The sequence below is a fragment of the Dermacentor andersoni genome, chromosome 7, assembly GCF_023375885.2.
Source record: "Dermacentor andersoni chromosome 7, qqDerAnde1_hic_scaffold, whole genome shotgun sequence".
Classification (NCBI taxonomy): Eukaryota; Metazoa; Arthropoda; class Arachnida; order Ixodida; family Ixodidae; genus Dermacentor; species Dermacentor andersoni.
The window spans coordinates 148,264,329-148,277,699 of NC_092820.1; the positions used below are offsets into that span (position 1 = coordinate 148,264,329).

At 46.8% G+C, this 13,371-nt stretch overlaps 1 protein-coding gene across 1 annotated transcript; it reads left to right on the forward strand.

Moving 5' to 3' along the window:
- The first annotated feature begins 1,975 nt into the window (after nucleotides 1-1,975).
- On the forward strand, nucleotides 1,976-11,796 carry LOC126534484 (leukocyte elastase inhibitor A-like). Its single transcript, XM_055071960.1, has 5 exons — nucleotides 1,976-2,107; nucleotides 3,069-3,216; nucleotides 4,078-4,450; nucleotides 7,491-7,886; nucleotides 10,731-11,796. The coding sequence occupies exons 1-5, from the start codon at nucleotides 2,086-2,088 to the stop codon at nucleotides 11,097-11,099; spliced, it is 1,308 nt and encodes a 435-aa protein (XP_054927935.1). The 5' UTR covers nucleotides 1,976-2,085; the 3' UTR covers nucleotides 11,100-11,796.
- The last annotated feature ends 1,575 nt before the right edge of the window (nucleotides 11,797-13,371 follow it).

The window sequence follows — 13,371 nt, forward strand, 5'->3', positions numbered from 1 at the left end:
AATTGAAGAGGCTCAATGGCTCCTCGCGAATAAAAGTCGAAGTAGAATAAATAAATAAGAACGTAGTTACCTTGGCTGACTTTAGTGTCTTTGACGCGGATGCTTTAGCGTAGGCGAAAAAAAATATTTTTTATGTGTCATGACGGAACAAATAACCACTACAACGCTTCATCTCATCCGACCTCGCTGCTGGCTTTGTCAACTTGTCTGATAGTGTGTTGATTTGGCTTGTCTCGTTGTATGGTCCGATGCAAGACCATAGAATAAAGAACCAGTAAGACTTTAGAAAAGTCAATGCACCTTTGGCATCCAATATTTACAGTAACATAAAACCCACAAAGTTCCGCAATTGAAAATCTAAAGCACAACTTTGGAAATGTCAATGCGCCTTTCACATCAAAAGTTTATGAGAACTTTATACCCATAAATTTCGGAATTGACATCCATGCGCTGCGTAGATTCCGCGGCCTCTGCAAGATGCCGTGGCGAACCCGTTCGCCATCAAACGCCCTTGAAACTTTGTGCTCGGATGGGGCTGCTTGGCGTTATGTGACTCCCGGTGCATGGGCGCTGCCGTGAAATCCAGCCCAAGCTCGCAAGGTTCGCGCTGAAATGTCTTTTCGAGCATGAAAAAGACACTCTAGAGAAAATTCAGAATGATTTCCGGCACCGGGGATTGCTTGGGTGGGCGGTGCATGGACAGCACGAAAAAATTTCGGGGGGGGGCTGAAGCCCCATAAGCCCCCCCCCCCCCCCCCCCCCCCCCCCTGGCTACGCCCCTGGTCGAGAGATTTGTAACGAACAGGACGAACAAATACTATAGTCGGACCTGATTCTTCAATTGGTAGGTGTGATAAATTGGCGACAGAATGAAACATTAACCAATGCAAAATAATGCATGTCTAGCGCAAACATGGACGCTTTCCGGTCTATAAACTGAACGGTACTCTCTTTGAACACGTTTCGTGCTATCCATATCTTGACAGAATAAAGAATGCATATAAAAGAATAAAGCGATATCGACATTCTGTAAACAATATCTACGGAGGCCTCTAAAGCGGAAAACAAAATCTGTTACAACGTTCTGAGGTGTACCACGTCTGAGTATACTCAGAACTAAGTGGCGCACTTTTGTAAAGCCTTCGCAAATATAATGATTTCATGCAGGCTGTGTAAACCTGCACAACAAATATTTTTCTTTCAGAAGCTTTAGCTCAGGGAGCTTACAAAACTGTGATCGCTCATGAAATTTATGCATTACCTCACGCCAGTGCCGACGGTGATGACGACGGAGAAAGGTAGCCTGGAGTGCCTATATAGTTACAATAAAGAAATCTCATAAATTTGGTTGTAATCATGTATCCTGCAGGGAGGCACTGTCACGACAGTCATCTTCACACTACTTGCTAAAGTTGGCATGTACTAAGCGTACGGGCTGCCAGCCAACAATGACGCGGCGCTTTTATAGCCACGCAATCCCTCACGCGCGCGCGAGCTAGCTCACAAAACACTGCGTTACTTCCTCGGACTTCAACGCCCGGCTGCTTTCCGTAACTACAAATTCTCTCAAGGAAATCGCCCCGTAAGCGAACACTGCATAACCCTGAGCTAGTCGCTCCGTTGCATATAGCAAATTGTTCTCTTCAATATACTCTAGGTTAGGCCTAGCGAGATTCGCTAGGCCTAATCGAGAGCATAACATACTCTCTGTTATGCTCTCGGCCCGTCCTTTCCTTGCAGTTGTAGCCACTGTATAGGTGAACATTGGAACATGAGTTGTTACGAAAGACTATGCATCTTCTGACAAAGTAAACTAAATTTGCTCACTTACCTAAGCTGTTAAATCGGCCCCCAAAGAATCGTCTGTATAGGTGCAGCTGGGTTTTGCGCGATAAAAGTGAGCCCTTGATTCCTCATCCGTCATTACAGTAGCGGGTACGTGCCATCCACTTGAGGGCCCAGCAGCAACGGCAACCGCTGCTGCGGCCGCGATATGACCCGGTGAAGATGGAATGCCTCGCGTAATGTTTTCCTTGATGAGCGGGGTTCAGCGTGGCGCGAAGTCGACGCAACCACTGACGAGATATGCACCGGCTTCGGCATTCAGGTAGCTATCGCGCGAAGTTGCGCGTTTGTCTCTATGGGCATGCGATTACGCAAGCACAATTTTGTGTTGGTTCAGTGGTTGCCCATTATGTTGCGGAACCAACTAACACGTATACCACTACAGCAGGGCGCTTCATGTGTGTCTAATGTCTTAATTACCTGATGTTCGTGTCGAAAGTGTCGCTAGGCAGTGCAGCATTCCGTCGTGTCAGATTACATGACGCGTTCAATGTGCAGGCAGGGTAACGCTAACAAAATGCTTGCCGGCAGTTGCTTCTTTCTGACTGGCAGCAAACACGTCATTATGCTTGCCGGGATACTGTCACAAAATGGGCATTGTGCTGGCAGCCCGCAACTTGGTTTTCGAACATAACTTAACCAAACTTAACCTGACAAACCATATGGCGACTTCCCCCGACTACAGGGTCACGCCTCTGCCCTGCGGGAAAATCCGGACCGGGGTTCTCGAAAAAAGATTATTCTCTCTCTTTGGCCGGGTAAAAAATATTAGAGCAAAAAAAGAACAGCAGTGATTGGCAATCTTGGGTGACGGAAACCAGCCAATTATAGAGCACGATGTGAGTTTTTCGGAGTTTGTATGCTGGCTAACGGAAATATAGCCCCTTTCACTGAATAAATCTACACAAACAACCTGGTATATGCGGCTGAAATCTTAGGATTGGCCGTCCAATGGATCCTGCGTTGCAGGTTGAAGTAGCCCCGTTTGCGTAAAGGCAAAAAGGTTCAGCTTGACCAGTGCGTTACAGTGCCCTGTGAACTCTGCCCTGAAGGAACGCTAGAATATAGTGTGACGCTTCCTAGACGTGAAGGTCTCGAGGCAACTTCTATATCAACCTATAAGTGCATCACATGATCTCATCAAATGATTGACAGGAATAACAAAGAAACATCCATGGTGCAAAGTACGCATACTTAATTCCTCCGTTTACGTCTGCATACAGCTTGCAGTTTGTTCCTTCTTGTGGTGACAACTGCCTCTGCCAGCCAGGATCAAACTGCGTTCAGTACGGCGGCGAGGAATGTACTGTACAGAGGCGCAGCTTCACTCACGCTGGAGGTCCTGGAGCATCACGGTTCCCGACCGGACAGGTATTGCACGCCGGTAACGCTGGCTTCCTTTATTTTGCGATGCGGAGAGAGCATCAACGCAAATAAATGCTTCCATCTTCTTATTTTAAGTTTAGCGGTTCACTGCGACTGTAGTTGTGGATAGCATACACACACACGCACACACACATGAACGCACGCACGCGCGCGCGCGCGCACGCACGCACGCACGCACCCACACCCACACCCACACACACACACACACACACACACACACACACACACACACACACACACACACATATATATATATATATATATATATATATATATATATATATATATATATAACATAAAGCGATCACTGTGGCTGCGGAGTTCTGCCTAATCCGGCTGAAGTTTGCTTCCCCAGTTCGTAACGACGCTGCGTCCTGCAAGCTCGTGAGCATAGCGGTAATTTGGATATGGTCAAAGCGTTATCATCATCGCCTATATAAGCCCACTGGAGTGCGAAAGACATCTCCACTCTGTGGCTGAGAGAGAGAGAGAGAGAGAGAGGGACGTTCTTTAAAACTGGACCGGTATAGTGTGGTGGTTCCTTTGGATCGATTTTACTCCTTCGTTATCGTCCACCGCTCTCTAACTGCCGATCAAAGCGATGACGTAGGCCTGCACACGGATGACGAATCACGAAAGACAAAAATAATTCGAATATAACCGGCCTATATAGGGTGCTACTTCGGACACGCCGCATACAATTCGAATTGAGACTTTTTTTTTTGCACTTTTTCAGTTAAGTTTCGATCACCCTGTACTTACGCGACAAGAAACCATGCTGCAATCGGTCTGTCTTTAAAGGGCCAGTAGTAAATGAAGCGAATCGAAATCGTGAACTGCATACAGCGGTGCCTCGGAGCAGAGGGAACGCAACACGCTCCTGTCTCCGCTGGCCCTCGCCCTGTCGTTCGCCGTCGTGCTGGAAGGCTCGGTGGCCGGAACCATAGACCGCATTCTCGAGACGCTGCACTGGCAGCTGCTCAGGGACCCGGACATTCGCTACGTCATGGCGCGCTCCCTGCACCGCCTCTCGCAGCTACCGAATGACAGCGTCCGCGTCGAGGCGGCCGCGTTCGTGCAGCGCGACTTCGACGTCGTCAGGGCGTACCGGGAGTCCCTGGACACGTACTACGGCGCCGACGTCCTGCTGGTCAACTTCCTCGACCAGAGGGCAGCGCTCGTGGCCATCAACTCGTGGGTGTGCCGAGTGACGTCACGCGTAAGTCGGCGAGCAGTATGTAGTTTCACATATATCACCGGCTGCGGTATATAGCTTATAGCGGCTGTTGCGTTGTGCTGCTAAGCTCGATGTCGCGGGTTCGGTCCGGACCACGGCGGAGGCATTTCAGCGGGGGCAAAATGCAAAAAAATAGAAAAGCCGTCTTGAACTGCGATTTTAGGGGCACGATGACAAACCTCAAGTGGTGAGAAGTAATACGGAGTCCTTCACTACAGCACGCCTCATAATTAGATGGCGGTTTTCGCAGGCGAAACCTCAGAATTGATCTTGTATAGTTGCGTCGTAAAAGCGTACCGAGGATATTTCCGACTGGTCAATTGTGTGTGTGTGTGTGTGTGCGTGCGTGCGCGCGCGCGCGCGCACGCACGCACGCACGCACGCACGCACACTAGGATACTTGCTTCTACACCCCGGATTCAGTTCCGTTACTCGGGATGTGGATGAATCACGACGTCATCATAAGCTTACTGGTACCGTTGCCACGGTCGCTTCTGCTGCCTGACCTGAGCGCAGACAGGAGAAACGGGTACAACAGGCATTCAAATCTGTTCTTTTTTTTCTACGATGAACGTCATCATACCCATAATCGGGTACAACTTTAGAAGGCAGCGACATTTGCCACTCAAAGGAGGATGCAAACGAGCATCCCCTAATGGGCGCGCACTCTAGACTGGTGTCATGAGCCGAACGGCCTGTGACCCCACCGACGGAGAACATGGTAGCCCGCGCTTCGAACGCGAAGTTGTGTCAGCGGGACTATTTCTTTAGTCGCGGAGGCAAGCGGCTGCCGCAATTCGGTCACCTGCCCGGGGCCTCTCCTGTGTTCTTAAGCTGTACCCGACTATAGTCCTATTGCTACACGACGTCAACAATTTGACTGTGTGCGATGACGCCAGATCCTGTGTTTCGAGAGCAACATTATTATAAAATTAAAATGTTTAATGTTTTCGGCACTCCGTATTTGCCAGGCGTCATAAAACATTAAAAGTAGGTCAGCATACTCCCTTGACAGAGCGCTAACACAAAGATTTCTCCCCTTTAATTTTATTTTATGTATTTTCTACAGAAGCGATGTTTATTGAGGTCTCCCACAGACTTACGTTTCACGAACGCTTTGCCGTCGGCCGACATAGCTGAACACAACCTGTATGCGTATCGGATTTATACTGCGCAGGATGCAAGTTTGCCGGTTGCCAATTCTGTTCTCTACGAAATTGCGCAAAAAAAGAACACGCTACCTGAATATCCTCACTCAAACAAATACTGGCCCTCAAGCAGACAGCTCTTTTAATAAACCGAAATCCATTTTTTTTCACGTGGATCTGGCATGTAAAATCCCAGAATTTAATTATCCCCCCTTTTTTTCCGGTCACTCTGCCATTTAAAGCCGCTAGCATTATTACGCCCGTTTTCTTATTCGGACGGGCGCGTTTACCACCGAACGCCAACTAGCTCTGAGACGCACGTGCTCTCACGCGAGCGCTCCGACGCACGTGATCTCACGCGAACGCTCCGACACACGAGCTCTCACGCGAACGCTCTGACGCACGTGATCTCAGGCGAGCGCTCTGACGCACGTGGTCTCACGCACGCGCTCTCACGCAAGAGATTTGCGGTGTGGTAGGTGGTACAGCGCTGTGTCAAGTTACTGCGCCACTAAATATTTTTCCCTGCTGTGGTCCGTGCTCTCGACATGCACTATTCTTTCATGTGTAACACAATTTTCAAATACCATATACTCGCAAACATATTTGTAACTACTTTCAGTGTTCGTAAGCTTAGCAAACCGCACTTTATGCTCTAAAGTATAGTTTATATCAGAAATCAAATATTCCCATCGTTCTTTTCTCGCTTTTCTTACAGTGCGAAGTGCGAAGACAACCCGTACATAAAAAGAGCACATCGCATTGCCCGCACCAGTCACTCTAATACAGTATATCCGCCACAAGCCCATACCGTTACTTTTCAGCAATCATTTTTTCTGCGCACAACACGAGACTGGAATGGCCTGCCTGCTGAAGTTGCCACTATCATCGACCCACTTGCATTCAAGCGACTCATCGAAAATATCCCTTTGTAATTTGTAGTACCTATCATTGTCACTAACTCCCCACTCCCTCATGTAATGTCTCAACAGAGACCTCTGAGGAAATGAATAAATGAATAAATAAAAAAAAAAGTTCCTCCTCCGCGAAACAAATAAATACGCAATCGAAATTGCGCACATTGCGCAGTCAACTCGCGTTAAGGACCCGTGCGGAACCGCAGGATTTGGTCGAATTATGGCGAGGGTCGAACGAGCGAACAGTGGCAAAAATGAACAAATTCAATTTTTTATTGCTTGAACTAGTTTGTATATTGTTTTTCGTGTCTCTATTCAAGCGCGGCCTAACTAGCATGAGGCGAAGACCACCCGAGAACACCACTTGTGCTGTTTCGAGCTCTTGCACGTTGAGGGGGGCGAGGGAGACACGGCACGAGACAAACGGCAGCGAATGACTTCAAGGATGGAAGAAGCGTCAGCCAGTGAAAGTTAAAAATAAAACAGCTTCATGGCTAGGGAAGCAGTAACGCTGTCTGCTAAGTTTATTGGATTTTCAACGTTTTACTAGCCACTGCGTGCAAGAGGGGGCGCCGGTGCGCCGTAAGATAATTCACACCCATAAAGTGAATAAGGGCGTAAATCAGTCCACAAATGACACCCTTTCCCCGAAATTGGACGTAAGTATGGGATTATAAGCCAATTGACACCCCATTCACTCTTGTGGGTAACGTGTAAGTGCGAGAGTTACAGACTGATTTACAGTCTTATTCACTTTTGTGGGCGTACATTCTTTTGCGGTGTAGGAGTCGAAATTGCCAAATCTGCATAATTTCACTTTCGAACTAAACGAGCTTTTTTTTTTGCTTCCCTAGCACGAATAGTTTCTCCCCGGAACTTTCCAGCGCGTTCGAATTAAGAGAAAAACCGATTTAAGCGAGGTCTAATTAGCGGACGTCGACCGTATCTACATTTAAGGTAATCCTGAGGCTACTCCTGGACAAGACGTCGGAGGTCGATTCCAAATCGAGGTTCGTGGCGACGGGCGTCCTGACGCTGAAGCTGGCGTTCGACCGGCCCTTCCTGAATCCGAGAGTCCAGCTGCCCTTCTTCACCTCACCAGTGGAATCGCAGTCCGTCGAGTCCATGCACACCACGGGAACGTTCGGCTACAAGCGGCTCGCGGACCGTGGCTTCGACGCCGTGGCCCTGCCCCTGCTATCCGGGAACCTCAGCTTGCTCCTGCTGATGCCTGTCGACGGTTCCACCCTGGCGGCCGTCCGCAAGACCATCGTCACGCATCCGGACTTGCTGCTGAATCTCGAGGCCGAGATGGACCCGACCGTCGTGGAGGTCACGCTTCCTCGGTTTAAGGTAGGGATCGTTTGTACAGCAATGGCGCCGCAGAAGGTAAGTGATGATGGGAAATGTAGACAGGGCGAACACACGTACGCACCTCGCTACCCTAAACTGAATGTTTATTCGAGAACACGCAGAACGCATGTTGTGGGCCTAAATCACTAGCACATACCCTGAACTTAATCCTTATTCGAGAACGCATTTTGTTGGCCTAAATCGTACGCACATACCCTGAACTTAATCATTATTCGAGAACGCGCAGAACGCCTATAATATACCAGCACATGGTATAAAAAGATATAAGGTTTTACGTGCCAAAACCACTTTTTGATTATGAGACACGCCGTAGTGGAGGTCTCCGGAAATTTCGGCCACCTGGGGTTCTCTAAGGTGCAGCTAAATCTGAGTACACGGGTGTTTTGGCATTTCACCCCCATTGAAATGCGGCCGCCGTGGCTGCGATTCGATCCCGCGACCTCGTGCTCAGCAGTCCAACACCATAGCCACTTTGTGGTATAATGTGATGTTACCTATTGAAACACAAATTCTTTTTCATGCAACGAAATTGACGGATGAGTGATTAACCTGCCTTTGAATTTCACCAGAAAAGAAGTTGTTTTTGAATATATGGCACCACTTCATGTGGCAACGTGTTGTGCTGTATTAAAACTGTCAGTTTTTGACTAAAGCTTAAAGGTCGGCGTTGTGTTCAGTGTGCCTAGTTTTCTTGTCCTCGTTCATTTTATGCGGTGTCATTAAATTGGAAATATATGCATACGAACTGTTCCATCTTTCAGTACTTCTCAAAGTAAGGCTGTGCAGGAATACCTCACCACCAAGTGGTGACAGCTTCAGAACGGGATTCGTGACGTTGAAGTTGGCGTTCGTTCCGTTCAAGTTTGCGTTCGATCAGGTATTAAAGAATCCAAAAGCCCCAGCCACAGCCTCCTGCACTATTTTTCGATGCCTGCATGCTCTGGTGACGTCTATGTCTGGAGTCATTTTTAGAGGCCGCCACACTCCGGGTAGTTGGTCGAAGTTTTGGGGCCACGGCTAGGACCACGTGAACGTTTCTCCTAGCAGTCTCTTTCCTCCGTCAGTTCCCAGTATTCCTCGGAGCTGACTCTGCTCCCTGTCTCGCTCCTTTCTTTGTTACTTCTTTTGTTTTGTAATGTTATTCTGTTATTTGTATGTATTCTTTTTGAAAATTTGATTTATTATTATTTTTCTTTTTGCACATTCTGCTAATTTTGCAACGCCTTTGTTTCATCACAACATCACAAAATGGCTAGCGTGTTCTTCACCGCGCAGAAGCACGCACAACGAATTTCTTTTCTAACCACTCTCACTTCCTGACCCCATGACAGTCGTCTTGGGGACCTAAACTGCCAAAAAGACCTAAATACTGCCAACGATGAGGGGAGTGACTACGCGAATGCACGTTGAATAACCCTGCTACCAATGCGTAATTTCTCCCTTTCCTCTTCCTCATTTTATTTTATTGCTTGTTCTTTTGTGTAGACAGGATTTCTTTTAGACCGATAGATCTACTACTTCAGGTACAAATCCAGAAAACGCCTGTTACCGTAAATATGATCTTCAAGCCCAGCCAAGGTCAAAATGAGACTTAGCCTGCCACTACCGGCTGTTGCTGCTTATGCTGCGTGGGCACCTATATCTTCAAAGCGATCTGCGATGTGTACAAGGTGCACGAGGGTTGCAATGTGGTCTTGTTGGTAATCCACCTTCAAGGGGTGTACGGTAGCGCGATTAAAAGACGGGTGTGTGTCAATGTGTGCCTTCTTTTGTGCCGTCTTCTAATCGCTCTACCGTACACCCCTTGGAGATAGAAAGTTTGCTGAGTGCTGATAGCTTCGTGTGCGCTGTGCTTCCGACGCTTAAGCAGCATGCCCTGCTGAGCAGCGTTTTTGTTTTTTGCCAAAGCAAGCAAACTGTGCTATCGCTCGACAAACACGGTTTAGCCGTGTTCGACCACGCTAACTTTTTTCTGTCTTTTTTTTTCTCTCTCCACCTACGTAATGAAGAGACTGCGTTGCGAGAATTTATTGTAGCCCTTGAGAAAAGTCGCTCCACCGACCGAAAACCGAAGATCACTAGAAGTTGTGCTTCTCATGTGAACAATATATATATATATATATATATATATATATATATATATATATATATATATATATATATATATATATATATATATATATATATATATATATATGTGTGTGTGTGTGTGTGTGTGACTAGATTTCAGCTGCAGGACATGAGTCAGCATGTGGCTGACGTAGTCTCCGATTTTCGATTTTCCTCTTTTCCCACTGATTCAACCACGTACCTAGGTAAAGGCATGTTCTAAATATTTACAAGGGGCGTACCCAAAAGAAAATAAAACAAACAAACAACCAAACAAAAAGGCAGAGTTACGCGACCAAGTAGTATGAACAGAGTTTCTGTGAAGCTGTCGGTGAGACAGCATTCCTACCCCGCTCGAATTTGGGAACTCCACTGAAACGAAAGTTTGGTTCGTTCTTGGTGGTCCCACGATGCACCTATTCGGCTTCTGCACTTGCACGTTCGCCCACGCATAACCTTCATCCTTCTACGCACACCCCCATTCTTTCCACATTTCAGCACGCCATGTGACCTTTGGTTCCTCGAAAGTGCGTGGACGATTTCAAATGCGCGCTTTCGTCCTTGACACATTCGGCGATTTGCTTTTTCTAGCCGACGTGGTCGAAATGACAAATTCGCAGCAAAACAAAAGGTTTCTTCTGGGTTAAAACTGACGTTAGCGATGATGCAGCAGATTATGTTCTTACCTTTTTTCTTTTCGCACCCTTTCGCAAGGTGACCGCCGTATGCGGACTCAAGTCGGCACTGACCTCGCTGGGACACGACTTCCTGTTCGACCGCTTCAAAACCAACATGGGGGCGGTCAGCCGGCACGGTCACGCCTATGTGTCCAACATCCTGAACGCCGTGTCGCTCGACGTCAGCCCCGTCACGACGACGACGACGACGACGACATCCGGACACGAAGCGGACGCTCCGGTGAACGAAGCTACCGACGCCTCGATGACGAATCCCGCTGTCGCCTTTCACGTAAACAGGCCGTTCATCTACGTGGTGGTCGACAAGAGAGACGGCTTGCCTCTGGCCGTCGGACAGTTTGTGGATCCATCAGGCACAGCCAACGAGGCTACCAGCAAGTTGTGAAGGCTTACCAGTAGTGCAATGTCCTCCGAGATCCAGACGCGCAGTGAGCTCGGAGGCATTGCGAGTTTTGGCTTTTGGGTGAAAGCGCACGGCTGAGCGTAGGTGAGAGGGTGAAAAAAAGCGCTGGCCTTGAAGTGTACTCGTAACGAACACGGCAATGATGCCGCATCGCTTACTTATCGCGAATAACAGGTGCGCCGTCAGTATTAACGGAACCTGATTAAATTCTGCCAGGAATGCATTACAACTTGAAGATATAGCTGATAATTATGCGATAGTGATTAGGATAAATGCGTGATGGGTGAGTTTTGACAAGACCGAACGGAATTTCAGTCGAATTTGTTAGTGATTATAACTTTGTGGCTGCTAGAATGTATTACTGCCCATGCAATTTGTCAAGTGAACATTTCATTCTGGTGCCCGGTTCTTTACATATCATTTTTTTCTTTCTTACGAAAATGTTGATCGGTTAATTTATGGTCTGTGACAATTCTTGCACGTCACTGAATGTCGCCTTTTACCCAAAGATGGGAATAACTCCCGCACCGTCTTTTAGTGCTTAGATTTTGAATAAACAAAAGTACCAGTCAGCCAATAAAACTTTTTAAACCTATAAATCTTTACGCGTACAAGTTTCCAATAGCCGTGAAAACAAGACCTAATATTTCCATGAAATGGGCGTTAGCGTGCCTTTTATTCGAAGGCTTCCCGTTACACCAAAACTTCACGTAAGCGACACATCCACACTGGCACAGCTTTATTGCAGTGGCTGCTATTGGCGCAAAATAGCATTTTTGTTGCGATCCGAAATCATGCAGATAATCCTTGCAATTTAAGTATTCCTTTTCTGCTGGGACAGTAAGCGCGGGTAATCTTATCGCCTGTCGTATTTTCAAGAGATGACGTCCGTCACGTCTCTCACAAAATGATTCGACGACTGTATGGCCTGTGGTTTATCTGATTTATTGTTACTGTTTATATTGTGCTTAAATTGGTTTACTTGTTAAGGTAATCGTTGCTATTTATACTGGTTCACAAGCTTTCTTATGCTTCGTTGACCCAAACCTCAAAAGTTTTTCAAAGCACGAGGTCTGAGAGAAAAGAAAAAAAAAAAGAATTATTTGGTCGCTGTCAACGCATTTTCCTTCAAGTTAAAGTGTATTTCCCCATATCAGCATTCCGTGTACTGTCCAATGCGTTGTGTGGCGAAGTCGTTAGAAAATTTAGCCTTTTTCGAGAATTTCCGTGCACCGAAAACGTTTGCCGTCGGCTGTACATTGAGCTCCTTTATACATAGCCTGTGCTTACAACGACCTTCTGTACTTTCTAGATAAAACAAGACATCATATTTGGTACCATCTGCCACAATAATTTCAACACAACTACAGACTGCCATGAAATGTTTTTTATGCATGTATTTGTATGTTAGCTAGCACTCTCTGGATGTGAATATGTTACAGTGTTGATAGAGCGTTCAAATTACATTACATATACGCATTCTTATAAGAATGTATATTACCTGACGTTCGGCCAGCAATTATGATTTGATGCCCTCGGTGCCAATACCTGCAACTACACTTTCAGCATCTTGAAACGAGTGTTTGTCGCAAAAGAAATAAAATGGAAGAAATGATGGTCATTTTTTGAATTGTCAGCAGACAAGTTAAAAAAAGTAAACGATTACAATTACAGTTATTTCCTTAAAAAATGTAATTCGTTGCACTTACCAACTGCAGCCCCGGGAAAGTAATTGACCAACTACTAAAATGTAATCGGTTATTTGACGTCCCTTTCGATCATGCTTTTATTAACATAGCAAAAACATACAGTGAGTATAACGTGAGTGAGTCTTCTGGACACCTTCACACGTTCCTTAACTTCATTAGGAATTGGTTTCCATATTTTCCTCGTTAATCTTCCCTCGTTTTCTCGTAAAGATATATGCAGCGACCCTGAAATCTCGCTGGATGAGGGCAACGGAGAAAATAGCTGTGCTGTAACACACGAACACCTTTCCCACAAGATAGGATCCGCTAATACACACCACCATGCATGGTTGTTTAAGACAGAACGTATCGACTCTGCGAACTGTACCACATTGTAACAGACGAGGAACATTGAACACTATCCGTTATCTTGCACAAAATACCGATATGAAAGGGACGCTGTGCTTGAGAAACTGCAAGAGAAGGACCACGGCCGCATGCGGGCCTGCAACATCTTGTGTTCCCAGAAGCAGTCAGTTACCGCCCGCTGTAGGGGTTGAGGGGAC

Coding starts and splice junctions, on each gene's coding strand:
- LOC126534484 (XM_055071960.1), top strand. CDS start 2,086: ATGCACCGGCTTCGGCATTCAG. Junction 2,108..3,068: donor GCACCGGCTTCGGCATTCAG/GTAGCTATCGCG, acceptor GTCTGCATACAG/CTTGCAGTTTGTTCCTTCTT. Junction 3,217..4,077: donor CACGGTTCCCGACCGGACAG/GTATTGCACGCC, acceptor AACTGCATACAG/CGGTGCCTCGGAGCAGAGGG.